The 19,155-nt window shown below is 45.8% G+C and overlaps 1 protein-coding gene across 1 annotated transcript in view; it reads right to left on the bottom strand.

Moving 5' to 3' along the window:
• Window positions 1-396: 396 nt before the first annotated feature.
• Window positions 397-19,155, bottom strand: part of LOC119108913 (uncharacterized) — a 30,210-nt gene continuing 11,451 nt past the window's right edge. Inside the window, exons 6-13 of the mRNA XM_037232458.1 lie at window positions 17,586-17,672; window positions 16,641-16,751; window positions 15,887-15,991; window positions 14,131-14,284; window positions 10,544-10,695; window positions 9,362-9,472; window positions 2,129-2,233; window positions 397-796 (exon numbers count right to left, since the gene is read on the bottom strand). Of these exons, the coding sequence (XP_037088353.1) occupies window positions 633-796; window positions 2,129-2,233; window positions 9,362-9,472; window positions 10,544-10,695; window positions 14,131-14,284; window positions 15,887-15,991; window positions 16,641-16,751; window positions 17,586-17,672 (989 nt within the window). The 3' untranslated portion in view covers window positions 397-632. The remainder of the gene's footprint in view (window positions 797-2,128; window positions 2,234-9,361; window positions 9,473-10,543; window positions 10,696-14,130; window positions 14,285-15,886; window positions 15,992-16,640; window positions 16,752-17,585; window positions 17,673-19,155) is intronic.

Raw genomic sequence — 19,155 nt, forward strand, 5'->3', positions numbered from 1 at the left:
GCGTTTCGAGCCGCAGAGCGCGGGGACGCAGGCCTGCACCTCTCCTCCCAAGGCCACAATGATTTCAAAAGACACCAATATCCGGTGATTTTTAACAATGCTTGCGAGATAGCGTGCTTCTCTCCTATTCTAAGCGTCCTTGCTAGTACTCTCAACGATTGCATTTCAAGTGAAACAACCTTCACGCGTAATTTGCATCATCCATAATTGGCAACGTCACACCTAACATTACATGAGATCTTCCAAACAGCTCAGTGTATATGTACCAAGTGGTATATGCACCTGCTGCGGTCAGTTCACGCATGTGTTCACAATTTCACACATGTGATCCGCCTCTTACCAGTCGCTGAGCGCTCAGTCCGCTTGCCCGAAGCGTTTTCGCAGGGAACACTGGAGAGATGCTATTTGTATTGCGTCGAATGCGGTCGGTTATCCCGATCCAGAAATGATTTTACGATATGTGCATCCGGTACATCCGCGAATTAGGGCTAGACAGTGCAAAAACGAAACCGATTCCCCGTGCTACTGCGCATACTGAATGCTGACGGTGTTACACCTGGAGCCGCTGTAGAGTCGAAACTAACGAACAGCCATGGGTTGAGACAGTGCAACAGCTTTTCGTGATACATCGACTATCTGGCTGCAGTTTTCATCGTCCCCGCGCTCTCTACGAAAAGGCGCTGACGGATGCGGATTTCCCGCACTTCTTCCAGATCATGATAGAAATATAGCGTTTCGTGGACGAAGGTCCTTTTGCGAACTTGTGCCACGAGCCGGAACATTCTCGGGAACGGACCTGTTGTCAGAGAAGACGTTACAGCGAGACCGCCAATCCTGCAATTACGCTTCAGATGCGGTTGCCGCTGTGACCGCTGTGAAATCACTATAGCCTTCGGCCACGACATACACGAAATCCAAATGAAAATAAAGTGGCAAACAGTCTCGAATCTTAATTCTTTTATCCTTATAATTAATGGAAATCATCGTGAGTGCAAAAACGAAACCGATTCTATATATATATATATATATATATATATATATATATATCATATTACATCATAATTATCTTTTAGGATCGTCCATATACAAAGCCTACATTTATCACTGGGTTTCATCACACTCATTGTACCGCTATGTGACACGATGGAAACAAATAACCCCCTCAAAACATCGCACCGCACTTCCAGTTATGAAGTATCACAAATAATTTTCTTTAGGACCTTTATATTGCTCGTTTTACAGCAAGAATGTTTGCTACAGGTCTAAGCTATGCGAGCTTTTAGACAACAGTCATAGGAGAGACACTTGGCTGTTTCTGGCGGTTCCTGTTGCTGCGCGTGTGGCCCGTGTTATGTTAGATAAATAACGGTGCCGTCACGTGAGGTAGCAGCGCTGTGCTTTGTTTTATCTCGCTCGCTTTGTTTTACTCGCTTTGTTTTATCAATACGGTCCCGTAACTGAGGCTGCCGCGAATGGACGTCCCCTGAACTGGCACTCGGCAACACAACATGAGGTGTTCCGAAGATCATTAAGTCCTTAAAAGCCCTCACCCATCTTGCATGAAGTTGTTTGACCAAACACAAACCACGCTGCTGAAAGGTAGTGTTCTGCATTTGCATGGGGATTTAGCTGAAATAGCCATCGTGAAAATAGTTACGTGCATTTCACAGCGCTGCCTTTCTCGGGACCCAACCCCGTCTGGTTTCTGAGCTACATGCCCGCAAAGATGTACAGACTACTTCGTAATGACTATTTCAATGTCACCCAGGCATTTATGACGCCATAATAACGTCATTTAAAGCCTGCCAATCCAATGACCAAGTGGTAATCAAGGCGAAGAACAATGCCTTTGTCGAGTCGTTTCTATCTGGCGTTTGTGAGCGCAATTTCCCAATATAACGACGGCCAGTTGACTTTCCATCAATTTTGTGCAAAGCATGAATGCAATGCAATCAAACAATTACGTCTTGCAGAGTACATTTACTAAATGGAGAAATTGTGTGGCCAAAGTCAGTCTTTTCCACTTAAAAGGATGCCAACGGTTTCCAGTGGGCATATTTCATCGTACCTGATGATTGCCTCAACATCTGCAATTGTGGAGCATTCCCTCTAAGACATAGATACCTACTTTGCTTTAGCAGGGCATGAGATGTGGTGAGGGATTGCCCAAGCTTGGCATGTGTGACCACCGTTAATGCATTTTCTAAACCCCGCCAACTGTTCATTGTCGATTCTGAAACGAGAGATACGAGCATTAGTCACACAGTTGGAAAAATAGTCAGTCACTAAGCACAATACAACCGTAACGACAAGGCGCGCGTCAGGAAGGCATAGGGTTCAATTTCTCACGGCATCTGCCGTTCATGCCAGTATGGGACAGGCGATGCCACAAATGGCCTGTTCCCCTTCGCTCCTCTAACCTCCTCAGCTCCCCCACATGAATCTGATCGTTCCCGTTTTACTTATATATATATATATATATATATATATATATATATATATATATTCGGTTCTATGCAGCAGCAATTTCCGCGTTTATGACCTTCCCGGTCGTTTATTCAAGGCTTCGTATGGCTGGCTTCAAGGCAGTTGTTCTCGGTGTGTCGATACAGAATGTTACCAAAGTTCATCTATTTGCTCAACGTTTCGATCAATGTCATGGTCATTTTCAAGACAACTGTTACTCTTTAGACATGCAGTTACAAGCACATTGCATACGCTAAAGTTCCGTTCCGTCAAATCCCTACAAAATGCGTGTTCGAAGCATTCGAAGAAATTGTATTTGCATGCTGTATGCTCTAATTCCAGACGCACTTCTGTATGGTTGAGTTTCAATTTCAACATATCAAGTTAAAAGCTTACTGGTCCGGTAAGTTTGCAATCCGGGGGGGGGGGGGAGGGGGATGTCCTATCAGTTGCATGTCTTAGAGTACTGGTTGCGTGAGTTTGTTCTGTATATCGATGAGTGCAATGCCTGTGATGTGCAACATTTCAAGCGTGGTAAGACATCTATAATCTGTGGTAAGCGCAAGAATGGTAGTGTGCATGAATAAAACATTTCTGGTGAGTGGGGTGTTGCGGCGTGCACGTTCATGTGTTTTCGGTGCCCTCTGCCGCAAGTGCACGGTTAAAAGTCGACTCAGACTTATTGTCCGGCCAATGTAGCTTACTTTACGGGCTTCGCAGGCCCTGGCAGTGCATAGGAGACATTAAATTATGTTGGTCTGTTTAAACTTATCTCTGGTTTAGTTGAGATCATTTTTGATCACCAGGGAAGATACGTTGGGACATTTGTATTATACAACAAATTTGGTCTCTGTCGTTGATCAGTGAGAGCGGTGTTTGAGGTCTACGTTACGTAATATTTTCACACTGATTTTCCGAGACGGGGTCAAAGTTTGCGTAAAAAAGTTTCAACGTTTATTGAACATCACGGGAGGTATAATTTTCTTTGAATTTTCTAAGAAAGTGATCGAGTAAGGGTTTCGTGGCAAGGTCAAGGTCGGTATTCGTGCATTTATTATTGGTGAGCACCTGACGCAGCTGGTATAGCTCCCTCTCGAAATCGTTCCACGGAGAATAATTTTTCAAAGCACAGCAATGTAAGCCCGAACGAAGATCTGTAACTGGAAAGCCTCCATTACCATTCATACATTTGCTCCGGTTGGTGGCTTTTCTTCAAACATCTAATTGAGATGCACCTTTTAAAGAGTCAACCAGGAAGCCTAAAAAGACATTCTGTTTTTCACACTAAGATTGGCAGTAAAATTCAGGCCTGGCTCGTCCTGAAACTTTTTACGCAGATATTAGAACTGATCAGTGCAGAAATGGGTCATTACACCCGCAGGGTTTTTAAAAATTGCTCATTTTGGAATGCTTACGGTAGGCGGCCAGAGCGTCCGCGTCATAGGCTTATCAATAATGAATACACACATACTGGCTTTGACAAGACCACAAAGTGCGCATTTAACTCAATGTTGATCTATTTATGTTGTTTCTGACAAAAAGATAACCTCAAAAATGTGTCTTGTGGTCGCAGTAAAACCTTGAAACTTTGCAAAAATAAGGTGGCCCCATCTTGGAAAACCGATGAGAAGATATTGCGTGGCACAGACCTGAAACACTGGGACCACACTGTTCAACGGCATAACTAAGCGTTGCTATCTACTACCAAAGTCCAAAGACATCCTCCCTGGTGATCAAAAATAATTTCAACTAATCCACAGCTGTGTTTAAACAGACCAGCCTAGTTAACTGTTTCCAATGTTCTGCCTCGGACTGTGAAACACGTAAAGGAAGCTACATTATGCTGAGAACAAGCCTCAGCCGACGTTTACCCATGCAATTATGGAAGGGGGCACAACAAACATATGCACGCGCATAACAGCCCACGACATCCCTCTCACCAGAAATAAGTCAGTCATGAACGCTGCCATACTGCGCATACCGCAGGCCATTGATGCCTAACCACACTTGAAACATACACCAGAGACATGGCGCATATCACCATCACACAAAACAAACAATGCCTACAACTAGCACTCTACGACATGGGACTGATTGGACATCCTCCCCCCCCCCCCCCCGTAATTAGTACCTATCGGGCAAGCAATATTTCAACTTGATGTTGTGAAATGCGAAACTTTCAGCCGGAATCACTTTTTGGGATTCGATGAAAGCGAACTTTTGTATGTGTACCGTGCTTGTGATATTGGACTCTTGTCTATGTACTGCGCATGTGGCTTAGGGCTTCTGTATGTGTACTGTTAGTATGCTTGAAAATGATCATGAGGGTGGTCGTAACGTTGAGGAAATATATGAGCTTTGGTAATATTCTGTATCGACACAGCAAAAACGACAAGCGCACCATACAAGGCATTCAACAAGCGACCAGGTAGGCTATAAACGCCAAATTTGCTATGGTATGCAACCAACAATACAAAAACAAAGATTTGCTCCCGAGCTACTCCAAGATATATATATATATATATATATATATATATATATATATATATATATATATGTGCATATATTCCTGTGCTGTGAGGCAAGTTTCCATCTCTCATCTTAGGGAAATCGTGGACATTCTAAGCGCATGGATGTAGAAAGATCAGTTAAAATGAAAAAGCACCTGGAGGGGGGGGGGGGGGCAGACACCTCACAAAATAATACAAAGCGACACCCGTACACGCGGCAAAACACCTTCGGTTCTTTAACATCCAGCAAAATGGCAATCGGTTAAATCTCACTTCGCATTTTGCCTTGTAACGGCGCTGGCAGGGGCACACAGCGGAGAGAAACATGGTCGGTAAATATAGTGTGAGCGAACGCAAGTGATATGAAAGAGAAGCAAGGGTACTAGAAGTGTACTTTTTGTCGCCGGACAGTTTCCGAAAGTAAAATTGTCGCCAGTAGCGTAACGCGATATCATATGACAAAATGGTTCATGAAGTCCATGCCCAGTAGCGTCATCAGTAATCAGCCTATCAGCGAAAGTCTCTTTCATCACTGCATGGGCGCCATATGGCCAACGTAGTCGGTACACCAAAGCTCAAATCATCCTCATCATCATCTCTTTCATCACTGTACTTTTCAACCTCATGCACAGAACCGAAACGTTCAGTCATACACCGCCCTTCAACAAATGTCAGGATAAGTGCGGCTGCTAGGAAAACAGGCCCACCTACCGTAGACTAATGGCATAGCCCGATCACAACAGGAGCTTTTTCCACCCTCGGGACTTACCGGGGCCCCACGTTTAAACTCGGTCTACGTCTGAATTTGCTTTCCCTGACCGCAAAAAAAACGAACGGCCTCGATAGCCGGGGCGGCAGAATGCATGGCAGCTTTCGAAACAGTGACAAGCGGCATTGGGAATGCCGTCAAATATATGGGCCTTTACGAGGCCATACCCCCTTATGAAAACCACGTGTGCGCTTCGAGCCCCGTCTCAACCGTCATCAAACTATTTACCATACGTTAGGTATGCTCAAAGCCTGACGCGACATGTTTTGACCGGTGGACACCTTTTGCCGTGCCCCACCGAGTAAATTGCATCGAAATTTGTCAATAACTTCACATCTGGCGGCTAGCTCTTTCTGAACAAGTTATTCGCCCTGACAGGAGGGTTTGGGGGGGGGGGGGGGCGTGGGCGATGCGCCCCCCCCCCCCTCGACGGTTTTCTGGCCAATACCAATGTGGCATATTGTGCGGTCTCGCTCGAATCTTTGGTACCATCTGGGGCGTTCATTGCACGCGTGTTGACACCAAAAAAGTGTCCCAGCAATTCCGCTTCCAGAGAAGCGATGTTTTTTTACGGGCACTGCAAGACAGTTCAAGGCCGGCTGATGCGGTGGGCGGCACGCGACGATTCTGCGGACCGCGGGCGGAGGGTTGGCTCCGTTACATGACCGAAACCCTACTTTATAAATATAGGCTCCAAACAGATAAACTGCATGTCACTGTGCTCATTATTAAACAAGGGACACGTCCCTTAATGCTTTTTGTCACTACACTGCACGATTTCGTATACATGACCATGCAAAGCTGATGTTTGGTTTTCAGGAAAATTTGACCTTCGACTTGGTCCAGCGGGGTCAATTAACAACAGGAGACTTCATAGGAATCACGAGATCTCGTTAAAGACAGTTTACCGTTTTTTGCGAGGCTATACCTTTCTTAGTTTGCAAACGTCTGGGAATCCCCCCCCCCCCCCCCACCAGGTCGTGTTACAAAAATCGGTGGATCAGGGTAAGGGTTAAAGTTGTTGGCTGCATCTCTTTTCTGTTTTAGATATGCTGGTGTGAAATCTGTATTTCAGGTCATGAAAACATCAACTGCTACAGCAGAATGACACATTTCAATACCAACGTCCAAACATTGGTAGAAATTCATTCAGCAAGCCAACACTGCCCTTTACATGCAAGCATCATGCAACTAACATGCAAATCTAGGGTTATCTGCGATTTTCGTCATGTATAATGCAGGAGTATCAATTAAAAATACTTCCCGGGGCCCCGCCCAATCTCTATGTAAGATAAGGCCCCTCAATACTGATTCTTCCCCGCCCCCCCCCCCCCACCCTACGAACATTTCTAGTCGGAAAATTACAAGAATATACGAGAAAAAGCTAGCAATAACACAAAACCATCTTCTCTGGGCTTCACTTTCTGACCATGATCTATTGGCTGCTATCTCCCCTGATCATGCATAAAAAATTGCACTGCTTTCATTATGCCATCATACAAACTATTGATTTCTACTATACATGTGGGCTACATATAAGGCAAGCTGTCTGCCTTCACAGTCTGTCCTTAAATGTATACAGTGAACACGCTAATGGCTCCATCGGGGCAATTTTACAATTCGGCAAAAACAGTAATGTAGCATGCCATATTTTCATACATGCATTTCTATGCTCACAAGCGCAGAGAAATATGCGCATGAATGAGCACTTCAGACGGAATGACTTCCAAAGTAGGGGTGCTTTCCTGTTACAGTAGGGGTGCTATCATCAGGAAAGACTCAACGCTGTCCTTATAAACAACCAAATGCCAACCTTTCATTGACTTCATGGAACAGGTGGACCACAATACCACAAAGCTTCCTGCTGTTTGAAGTGAAACTGCTGGTGAGCGGAGAGATGGCAATGAAACCTGTCCCCCTTCTCATTGGCTACATTTGCTACACAGCCCTACTCCTCACTTTCATTGTCTTCCTATGACCTACATCATTGGCCATTACATAAAGCTCCAGCAACCGAGACTCATGTTAGCGAAATGTTGAACTGTGAATGATTGTTTAAATGCTGTGAAAACATTGATGGAATAGTTCCATTTTAAGCGGGGGCGTAGTTTTTGAAGATAGGCTTATGAGCATTAAAAATTATTCAATGTACCCAAAATATGGATGCTTCTCACATTACCGTATTTCTTCACGAGCTTCGGGGGGGGGGAGGGGGGAGTGATGAAACCCTGAACTGAATAAAAAGTAGGAACACCCCTGATTTGAAGACCTATGTGACTGGTAACCATTCTCAATCAGGACAAGAACAAAAAATGGCACAAAAAAATCAAGGGAAAGAAGGCTGGTCGTTTGTGACTGTTTCAGTGAGCTTCAGCGCACAAATCGGCACCTCAGAACTACTATCACCCCCTGCTGTTCCCCTGAATGGGGAATGCCATCAGACTTCAACTTCAAACCTACGGTTCTTTTCAAAGGAAAGAAGGCTGGTCGCTTGTGACTGTTTCAGTGAGCCAACAACCTTTCCAGTGTCTTGAAAAGGCGGTTTGGACAGGTCAATTTCTACCTTCATCGGATCACCCGCCGACTTACCCTGAACTATCAATGCCTCTCGTCGCTGAGGATAAGATGGTGAATCGCGGCACCGCCAACGAAGTAGACAAGGTCAAAAAGCAAACCCTAGACGGGTATTCATGACACTGCAATGCGAGTGTTACTTGCAAAATTGCAGTGCATTGAAAGTCACCGCCCACTTCATATCAGTCGCATCGCAACGATTGGAACATGCCCTTACGGCCAGATGAATCCCTATATTTATGTGTTTCAGTATTTTACACTGCTAGTTCGAAACACTGAGGTCGGCTGCTAAAAACAGCGAATCGGTCGACCGGCCGGGCCATCGGAAACACATTGATTTGTCGCCAACCTGTCACTGAGTCGGCTGGCCAACTAAAAACCATAGGATATTTTTGTCGCCGAGTTGGAATAAAACCTAGAAAAGATACTATGGTGCTGCAGAGTGCGGCAAAGAGTTTACGGGAACGTTTGCTGGTGTTGTGTGACGAAAAGTATTACCATGAAAGCATGATATCTATGTATGGAAATCTCATGTTATATGTTGTATAGTGTGCTGTATTTTTTCGTCTTGGCCGTTACCAAAATATGTTGTTTAAAAACATTCTTGACACCAACCTTAGCGTGAGTATATGCATTTTTGTCGCCAACCTTATACACTAAGCCGGCAGGTTTACCACCCCTGACAAGAAGATAGCAAGCCACGAGAATCCTGTTTACAGGGAATCAATAGCGCAGGGACACCAAGTGTGAAGACAATATGAGAGGCTGACAGTGCGAATGACGGACCGAAATAATGACGGTTAGAATAACAGACAGGTGGCGAGAGAAGAACATGGATCCAATTTACAGTCATACTTGTGTGGAATGTGACGCTTATATGACGCTTGAAGCGTGTATGCTATATGACGAATAATGACGCTTATAATACAGCTGACTAAAAATGAAAAATGAGCTGTCCAATATTCGTAGCTCGCCCTATTGACCATACACAACCATAAATGGCTCTGAGTTTCAGCATTGCGTCCGGCAAGGAGACACCAACCTTCACGCTCCCGCACTCTCGAAAGATATCCCTGCGTAGATCGATGCAGGAAACGGTCCCTTGTAGAGACTTCATGCTGTCCCGACTGACCTGGGCCAATAACATCTTCACCTGGAACCAAGCGCACGATTATTGGCATGGGAGACGATACAATACATCCAGTCAAGTTTGGGCAGTTTCTATCCAAAGGTTTTGAACATAGGCGAACCCGATCTATACATACGACTACATGATTCCCTGCAAGAAGTGGCCTCGTTATTAACGCGTCAAGTCAGTCGCGTCCCCAAGAAGGGATGAATGGTGACTTTAACCCCAAAGTAGCAGCTTGTCCTGAGAAGTCACTAAACATGCCCAGCAAATGCGATCTTGGGTCCCTCTGCTGGCTGGGCCCCTCATACCGCCAACAAATTTTCCCCACATCACACGATGTCACAAAAAAGACGTTACACTGTCCAGCATTAAAATTATACACGTTACTTCGCCTTTAATCCTCGCCCTGGTTTGTCGTTTTTTATGACGCAAATTGATAGGGAGAGGGGATCGATGAGAGCCCCTTGCCCATTTCCAAACGAAAAAGGACAGAGCTTAGTAAAAAAAAGTGTCATTACATTGACCTTGGTAAGATCTCACGGTTGGCAATAAAATGCTTATTGCTAGGTCAATAAGTGACAGTTTTCCAGGTCAAAGGCAAACTTAACGAAAATCAAACTTCTCAGCTTTACATGTTCATATGAACCAGACCATGCCTTGCAGCGTCACGAAACCTAAACAGTCGTGTTTATTGCTCACTTCTGGATACCGTGGTCTAAATTTATATGTGTTGTGGCTATATCTTGGTGATATACGACTCCACTGATGCAGTTATATAGGTCCACCGCGTGCGTTGCGCGGGATCATGGGCTGCCGCCCGCCCCTCGCGTAGCCCCCAGACTACTGCGCGGCGTTCCTAAAAAACCATCGCTGCTTCGAAAGCAGAAAATTTAAGGGCGTATGCCTGTTGTCAAAACACCCGCAATCGATGCACCATAGGCCAGTGAAAACCTGGGTGCGTTTGGACAACATGTCAGAGAGGTTTGCTCAGAAAATCTTACGGGGTGGGGTCGCATCGACACCCCTCAAGGCGAGGGTTAAGACAGTGCTGGTCAGGTAACACTAGTGTGGCCGTCAGTGCTCTTGTCATACCTTTTCCTTTGGATGGTTCGCAGAGCTGACGTAGGTCGTCGGAGCCAACATATGCTTGCCTTGCAGCATCCGCAGGACAGGTGGCAGGTAGTGGTACTCTTCCGATGAGAGTACCCATCGATGTTGACAACACAGAGCAAATGCAATGACCACTGTGAAAATAAACGTGAAATGAGTATTACGTGGATACTATATAAAAGGTAAACTGGACATTGTCAAAACGTGCATTGCCCATGACCATCCTTTGACTTCTTCACGGTTGTTCGTCCTTGAAGGACACCGTAAGCTACCAAATTTGCAGAGTGAAAAAATGACCAATCCAGTATGTTAACTGATGTTTCATCTCACCAATGAATCGATTCCTCTGTCCCTGGAAGTCACTGCCTCTTCTCTGCCAACTACGCTTGTAACGGGCCAGTTGTGGATCTCCATAGCTCAACTGATCAACGGTCGTGGTTGCCTGGTATTAGGGGTGTGTCCCTTTTCAGAATTAGCATCGTGCGCGTCAGATATCACGATATCGTGCATGTCAGATATCACAATATTGTGCACGTCAGATATCACGGGAGCTCGATCAGGCGTGCCCTGCTATTCAGCGCCAAACTTAAAACAGAATCAATGCACTTCAGTTAAGAAAAACAGGAATGTAACTTCACAGCCATTACATTTGCTGCAATTACCAACAAAGTTCCGTAAGCATCCCTACCTTCTGCCATATAAGCAATCGGCGAAGGTAATGGGTCCACCGAACAGTTATTTCTCAGCAGTGTTTAGAAAAAATTGCGGAATAGTAGCCCCGCCTCCGACCAGTATTACAAGACACCAGTATTACGATAACCACCGCTCAACACGAAATCTGGAGCTCTTTGAACTGAAGAAGCCTTCACCTTGCAGTATTTATCTCGTCCCGGTATCTCACCAATATTACCAAAAGACATAGAACACTGAAACACCCAAACAGATGCGTTTAAGGAGACGACCTTAGTACCTCCATAATGCGTTCATGATAACGGCACAGAAAGGAAATAATAACATCGGGAACCAAATAAAAAAGTTCAAAAACGGCAATATTTCCCTTTCTGTGGTTAACAAGCCCTCATTAAGAAAAACCTACATAGTTGACAGCATTTTGATTGTTTCGCACTTTCTTAAGCTAAAAACCTGCACTCCGCGGAAATAATTTTGTATTTCTTTCAATAATCAAAAAGTAAGGAAGTTTTCCCGGGGGCCCGGATTCCTCCAGACAGCAAAAAATCTGCGATCGCCTACAGACATCCGTTCATCATGTAGGCATACATTTTGATGTTTTGCATTTTGCACACCATCCGTCCACGAGAGCTGCAACTTCCCGGCGAGGCACGAGACAGTAAGCAAGCCAGCCGCGGCTAGGAAATCCCCCACCGAACCGAACATAACCGTTAGGCGGAGCGGCGCCCGAGAGGTGAACGCGGATTCGCCAGATGCTTCAGCTGCTCGGCCCGCAACAACAAAGCGGAGCCTGCTGTTAACGGCTCCTACGGGAGAAAAGACCCAGTTTCGGGAAATTGCGACAAAGCTGAAGATGACGGGGAGTTCGGAAGGGAAGTGCAGGGAAGAAGTCTCGAGGGAAGGTCTCAGAGGGGAGTGCCCAGTGAGAGGTCTGCGGAAGGGGTTCTCTGCGAGAGGTCTCCGAGGCCCAGGGAAGAGGGTGCCGTGCATCAGAGCCGACAGCCGTGCATTGAGGACAGGACGGCCTCGACGCTGGTTACCTAGCGACGACCTCTGGTCCCGTGGCCACCGAACGTCGGCGATAATACGCACGGTGTGAGTCCACAGGCTGTCGTTCCTCACCTTAACCGGAGAATAGGAGGCTGTAAGTTCCGAAGACGTCCCTTGACCATTTCCCAACGGGCGAACGCGGGCCTGCAACCTCTTCCCTCATGTGTAATTGGGGAAGGGCGGAGGAACACTGGCCGCGCGCCTTGGAACGAGAAGTGTGATCCCACAATTGAGGATGGGGTGGGGGAAGGTTATATGACACGCGTTTCGGCGCTGAATCCGCGTGTAGCGGTGGACTGCAAAGCGTAGGGTGGGGAGAAGGTCAGATAAGTAAGCTGGCGTGATCACGGTGCCAAGCTGATAGCAAATTGGCCCGATGTGTTTTAAATAGGGCAAAACGTGGCTGCGTCGGATATTTAAATTGCTTTAAAATACGTCCATTTTAGTTCAACGAGGACTCACGCAGACTTGCCAGTTATAATGCCAAGGCACTGGATAAAAATGGAGGGGAGGGGGGGGGGGGGTGGCACATGGGAAGGTGTCTTACCCGTGTACGGCCAAGAATGACTCGGATGACGTGAGCGGCAGCACATGTGTATGCTTGGACTTAATGTGGTCGGGTGTTGAATATATGAAGTCTGTGTGGATCAGTTACTTAGGGTGTGTTGCGCATTTGCATCTTGTTAACTGAAATAGGCATCTTGAAGATCGTTTGGTGCAGTTTACAGCCCTGTCCTTCTTAAGACCTAAACCCTTATAGTTTCTGAGCTACATACCTGTGAATACGTACAGACTATTTCAGGATGACTCCTTCAAGATTACCCAGGCAAACATGAAGCCATAACAACGTCATTCAAATCTTTCCATCCCATCAGCCATGTGGCAATCAAGACCAAGAAAAACAAAATTGTCTAGTCGTCCATATCTGACGTTTGTAAGCACCTATTTACAGATATAACGGCCATCAATTGGCTTCCAGTCAATGCACTAGGTCCGATGATGCAATCAACAATGACGCAATGAGGAGCATAATTACTAAAAAGAGAAATTTTGTTGTCTAGAGCAGCCTTCTTTACTTAAAAGCATGCCAACGATTATAAGCGGGCTTATTTCATCATATCTGATGCTTGCTTTAATGTCTTCCAATGTCAAAAATTCCTTTAAGGACGAGGGCTCCCAGGATCGATGTCAATCGTTCCTTAGCCAGTGTATTTCGCGGGTTGCCTGGGATCCCTGCCAATATGGGCGTGCTAAGGAATTTAGGACGCTTAGGTTATCAATGCTTCTGGTTCCATTTTTGCCCCGCTAAACAGCGTCACCAACCATAATATGATGGAGGTCGGATCCCTTGGCTAAGGGCGCACAGCGACGTGCGAGGAGTCAGCAATCATACTTCCTGATCGGACCCGCCATCTCGCCAATAGACCAGTCGCCCGCTTCAGCTTAGCTCTTTGGTTCACACGTGTGTGTTGATGTCGGGTGTACTGGGATCATAGCATGTTGAGTCGTGCGCATAACATTGCCGGGCTCGTATGCTGACCAAAGGACTTCTCAGCATATATTTGCACTTGTGAGGAGGCATGCTAGCGCAGCTGGCGGCGCGGAACACCAGCAGCAGCCGGGCAGCCGAGCAGAGCCCGCACCCCACCCCAGACCCCCTCCCCACAAGTACATTCATGCTTCATTTTTCAATTTAATTTAGATCTTATTTGGGCAGCTTAGATCTGCATAGGGCTGAGTTGCCTTGCATGGTCAAACATGGCTCCCGTTCCCGTCCGTGCTCCGCAATCACACAGAAGTAACACGCTTACGCCAGACTGGCTGCTCACCTTTGCAGGATGAAGGCAGTTACGTTTTGGGCCAGCTTTGAACGCCGGCAGGCACAGATGCATTCGTTAAGCGTATCTGCCTTGGTCCCTGAGTCTACCCAACCGGTTTCGTTGGCTGTGCCGGTGAAACATTCTCCAAACAGTGATGGTCGTACTGAAAAGTAAATGCAGATTAAACAGTGATGGGTCTGAACGGGTCTTCAAACGTTTCTGGTGCAGCCTTCATCACCTCATAGCAGACCAGTAGTTGCAAGTGAGCTTTTTCATTGCATCTGGTGCTAGTATTTATATCTTCAAATGATATTATTTATGGCATGCATGCATTCCTTAAAAAATTAAATTACGTTGTTAAGCGCATTGTGCGAGGAACATTATTCACATCGATGAGACGGTGGTAATAGCCTTGTTCCTCGGAGGAAAACCAGGAGAATCGAGATATAGATGCGTTGATATTTCTGCAACATGCATTTATTGAAACGGACGGCAGAAGTGCCTGACATATTGCTGACTAAACTTGACTTCTGCTGTCCGTTTAGAGAAAGCCGTGTTGCCGAAATATCAACGCATCTTTATCTCCACATTTTTCCCGAGGAATAAGATTATTACTGCTGTCTTACTTGAAGAATTAACGTTAATTATAACTTACATCATGGCGCAGAAATATTCTCACTCGCTAAAATTGTCCAATACCGCCCACATGTGCATTTGCCGGTCGACGCGACCCCCACCGCCGTTTTCCAAATAAATGAAGACAGAACTTAGATAGAAATATCAGTGGGTTGGCTTCAACGAGATTTCGTGATTGGTAACACATCCTCTGTTGCTACGGCAACAACTGACCTCATCATACCAGATCAAAGGTCAAATTTTACCAAAAGTACCACTTTTCATACCTACGTCTTTATATGATCAAGACATACAGTGTCATTATGACGAGTAACAAAGGTGACACAAAACCTAAAAGGGTGAGGTCTTTGTTCAATTCTGATCGCAATGCTGTAAAGTTTTTAAGCGCACTTTTTAAGAGCAGACAAGCACATATGCTCTTTTTTAAAGTTTTTAAGTGTATAGTATTATGTGTTTTGAGCATACAGTTATGAAATATGGTTCCGTTAATATAATAATGTTGGCCCACCGCTCACGCTCCGCGGCGTGGTCGGCTGACGCCCGTGCCAGCCGTAGATCGCCGTGCAGTGTTTCTCAAAACCCCCGATGCTCCGATGCCAGACAAAAAATGGGGAGGTGTTTTGGTGCCAAATCACGCAAAATAGATCCCACATTGGCTACCGAAAGTTTTGGCGCGACTGCACAACATGCCAAAGGTATTTTCAAAAACCTCACGGTGGCTCGGATCGATCTCAAGGCGACAAATGGACCACTAGGAGGTTGAAAAATAATTGCATCGCCACTTTGTGGAACGACAGGCACCCAAACTAAATGCTGAAAGCTTTTGCACGTGCAGCGATGTGAATCATTTTTTTCTCAATAGTGCGCTGCGTCCAAACCGCCGATCGGAACATATGAACTTCTAAACAGAATATAGCGTACGTCATCACACCCCTTTTATGGAGCTCCAGCGTCTCCATTGGCCTATCGGTGCTCGGGGACCGTGGGACAGCCGGGATCGGAGACCGGGTCCGCACGGTATGTCTAAAGCGGCAACCTATTGGCCGCCTTTGCCTGCAAAGGTAATTTTTATTGGAATTTGTTGATGAAAGCGAAACGAACATTTAACCAATACATAATAGACACTCACTATTGAAAATTTGACCTTCGGCGTTCTCGATGGTTTGGCGCATGTCGTCGTTCCTCCGATCGTTGCTCGCCTGGCACATGCGCGTACCCCTCTTATGCTCTGCCGCTGAAACATTAACGCTGTGTCAGGTCTGTGGGTCAATTTCAGGGAACCCTACATCGCGCTAATCTTTCAGGTGTTTCGACGCTGCATTGTACAAGCGAAACGCTGAGACCAGAAGCAGCATGCTTGCAGGTATTGAAAAAACTTTCTAGCAGCTGCCTTTATTTTAACATGTTCTTACTTTCCTTGAATCAAATTGATTTTGTCTTCATTTCACCCTGTTAAGCGTTGGGAAACATTCTAGTAACCTAACAGGTGGGTCAAAAGCATGGCGGTTTGAACTTCGGGGTACACTTGGAAACAATGCGATGATTCGATTGTGATGTGACGATTCCATTCGATGATTCGACATTGCTGATTGTTGACCGTTGATTTTAGTATTTTATGCAATTCACGACATGTCACAACATAATCAACGCAAGGTTTTTCCGACGGCACGTGTCATGCAAATACGACATTTTTACGTCCACGTAATATGGATAGAAAACTGCTGGAATGGCTGGAAGGCACTCATATTGAACATCTATGGCGGGATACATGTTTGCATGCGCGTACAACTGCACGTGCACGCACATATGTTCTTAAACAAAACGTCTACATATGTGCATGCATCGCTTATACTAACGAGTTTGCAAACCAAGCTAATGCATACCTGAGTGGAGGACGTAATATGCGGTTGTATTTTCGTGTGCCTTTCGCACTGATGGTATCTTCGCATGCTTAAGGAGAGCGGTATGAGTTATTCCGTGCTTTACTTGTCTATCTAGAAGGCCATGAAGTTCATGTCAGTACACAGAGAGTTTCAGTTACACACACGTTTCTGCCACATCAACTGTCAATGCGCAATCCATTACCACAACAAGAAGCTCAGACTTGAAACCATGATTCGAAGAAGCACATTAAGCATGAGTCCCATGATGTATCTTGGAATGGGCAAAAAAGCTGACACGGAGGGCGCCATCTGGCACGGTGCGGCGTCACTCGGTGTGGCCGACTGCGTGCCGTCGCCGCCGCCGCTGGCTGGCGAACGTCATGCCGTGTGCTGTCCTGTTGTTGGCCCATTTCTTACAAAGACGGTGAGACTTACGGCTATTGTTCTTTTGGTAAGCAACAAGAGGAGTTTGAAAACCAACATGCGGGGTTCGATTCACCGACGTGCCAACAGCCCCAGCAGCTGAGAGCGTCGTAAAGCCCAAATGGCAATGCATAAAAAACAGGCTATTACGAACAGTCATTTAAGCTGCGTGCCGGCACACGACTGTGTGGCCGAGAGCCAACAACATTATTTCACAAAATGCTGTTGGCCACAGTAGCACTGGATGACACTATAGTTTACTGCATGAAATTAGCATAATGAATACACACACAACAATGTGGTTCAACTGCCGTTTTTCCCAGGATAGCCACCGGAACCGGGAAGGGGAGGGGAGCAGGGGACGTGCAAACTCCTTTTTGAGACAGTTGTTTGCCACAGCTTATGGAAACGCTAAAGAAATTAATGTCCAAGTTAATTTCCGACAGTGAATGATATAGATAGCGAGAGCAATGTACTAAAATCACACAGAAAACTCATTTGAACAAAAGGGACTATTCTCACCTATCAGTACTGCAGGTCTCAAAGGGTTGTCGTCAGTAGACCTGCCAACGTGGGCTTCTTTGAGAGGAGTGTACGTCACTGTTCTGTCTGTGGAAGGAAACAAATGATATGGCCGCCACCCAGGTGTCAGATCATGTGAGCAGATCAATACCAGGTGTCAGAGCATGTGAGGCAGATCGACGCAAGGTGTTAGCATTTGAGCAGATCAATGCAAGGTGTCGGAGCATGTGAGCAGATCAATGCAAATTGTTCATGGTGCGTTCGGAACGAGCATCTTGGTATACACGCGCCACGAATGGATTGCTGTGGCCAATACTACGGCTCTGTTTGAAAATTGACACGTGTAAACGCCTTTTTGCCAATTAATTATGCAGTGGCCATGGCAGATCTAGCAACGCATTTTAAGAACCATATACGCGCAGGCAGGATGCTTAATTCCATAAGCACCAAGCTGGTACTGGAAATCATACTTATAAAGAAGGGAGGAATGACAAAAAGAAATCAAGTTATATCATGATATGACCTAGTGATCATTTATAGGACATGATGTCTTCTAAAAAGCACAGAGGTTTCGCCTTTAAGCATGCTCAAAATGGACTCCGCAAAAGGTGCCGTTGAGACCGAAGTGACTTCACCAAAGCCACGAAAGAGACCAAAAAACACCCCCCCCCCAAAAAAAAACTGAACAGCCCTGCCAAGGCCCGGCCGGGGCGGCCAGTTGACTGCAGCGCACTCAGGTGAACGGGGGGGGGGGATCCCTTGAAATATAAATAAACAAAGAGAGTAAGAGGCACCAAGTTCGCCGAAAGAGTAGGTCTGCATGTGAATTCACTTTTACCACATTCTGAGGTACCTCGGTGGTAGTCTTATAAAATTAGGTTAAACAACGCCAAACTCCTGATCAGTGTCATAGCTGCTCTCAGACATCCTCATGCAACCCCCGTAAACTTAGATACTTCTTCTAAACAAAAGGTGCTAATCGCGGGAAAGTTTCATTATTCATTTGACCATTTTCTTCCTTAAAGGGAATGCTCCAGTTCTAAAGATATCGAGGTAAGCATCAGGCGACCTGCAAAAAAAACCACGACAACTAGCGGTATGATTTTAAGTGGGAAAGCTGCTCTGGACAAAACAAGTTATCCCTTTTTGTGTATATGCTCCTAGATACGCCATTTTTTAATTTCATCATGAAGCGTTTGCATACGTCCAGGTACTGCCAAACTAGCCGTGCGAAATTGCCACCCTAGCACCCCTTGTAGCACTTGAAACTCGTCGAGAGGTGACAGTGGCAGTGCTAGAAGCGTTTGCTGAGCCAAATGTCGTTACATGCTCGCGTTGTAAAACACGAAAAGTGCCGACTAGCTTTTCTCGTGGTGTTCTTGCATACTTATCTACGAGCTGAATATGTTTTTTGTATTTACATACTCGGCTATGGCGCCTTTTCTTTAGTTATTCACTTGCAAGCCTTTTTTCCGCAATGCCTTGCAATCATGTCCAGCCTCTTACATTATGTGGTACAAGACGTATTCGCCATTGAATCAATTTACTTGATCGCTTAAAGATCAGACTC

Source organism: Pollicipes pollicipes, unplaced genomic scaffold, assembly GCF_011947565.3.
Source record: "Pollicipes pollicipes isolate AB1234 unplaced genomic scaffold, Ppol_2.1 Scaffold_7056;HRSCAF=8368_pilon_pilon_pilon, whole genome shotgun sequence".
Lineage (NCBI taxonomy): Eukaryota > Metazoa > Arthropoda > Thecostraca > Pollicipedomorpha > Pollicipedidae > Pollicipes > Pollicipes pollicipes.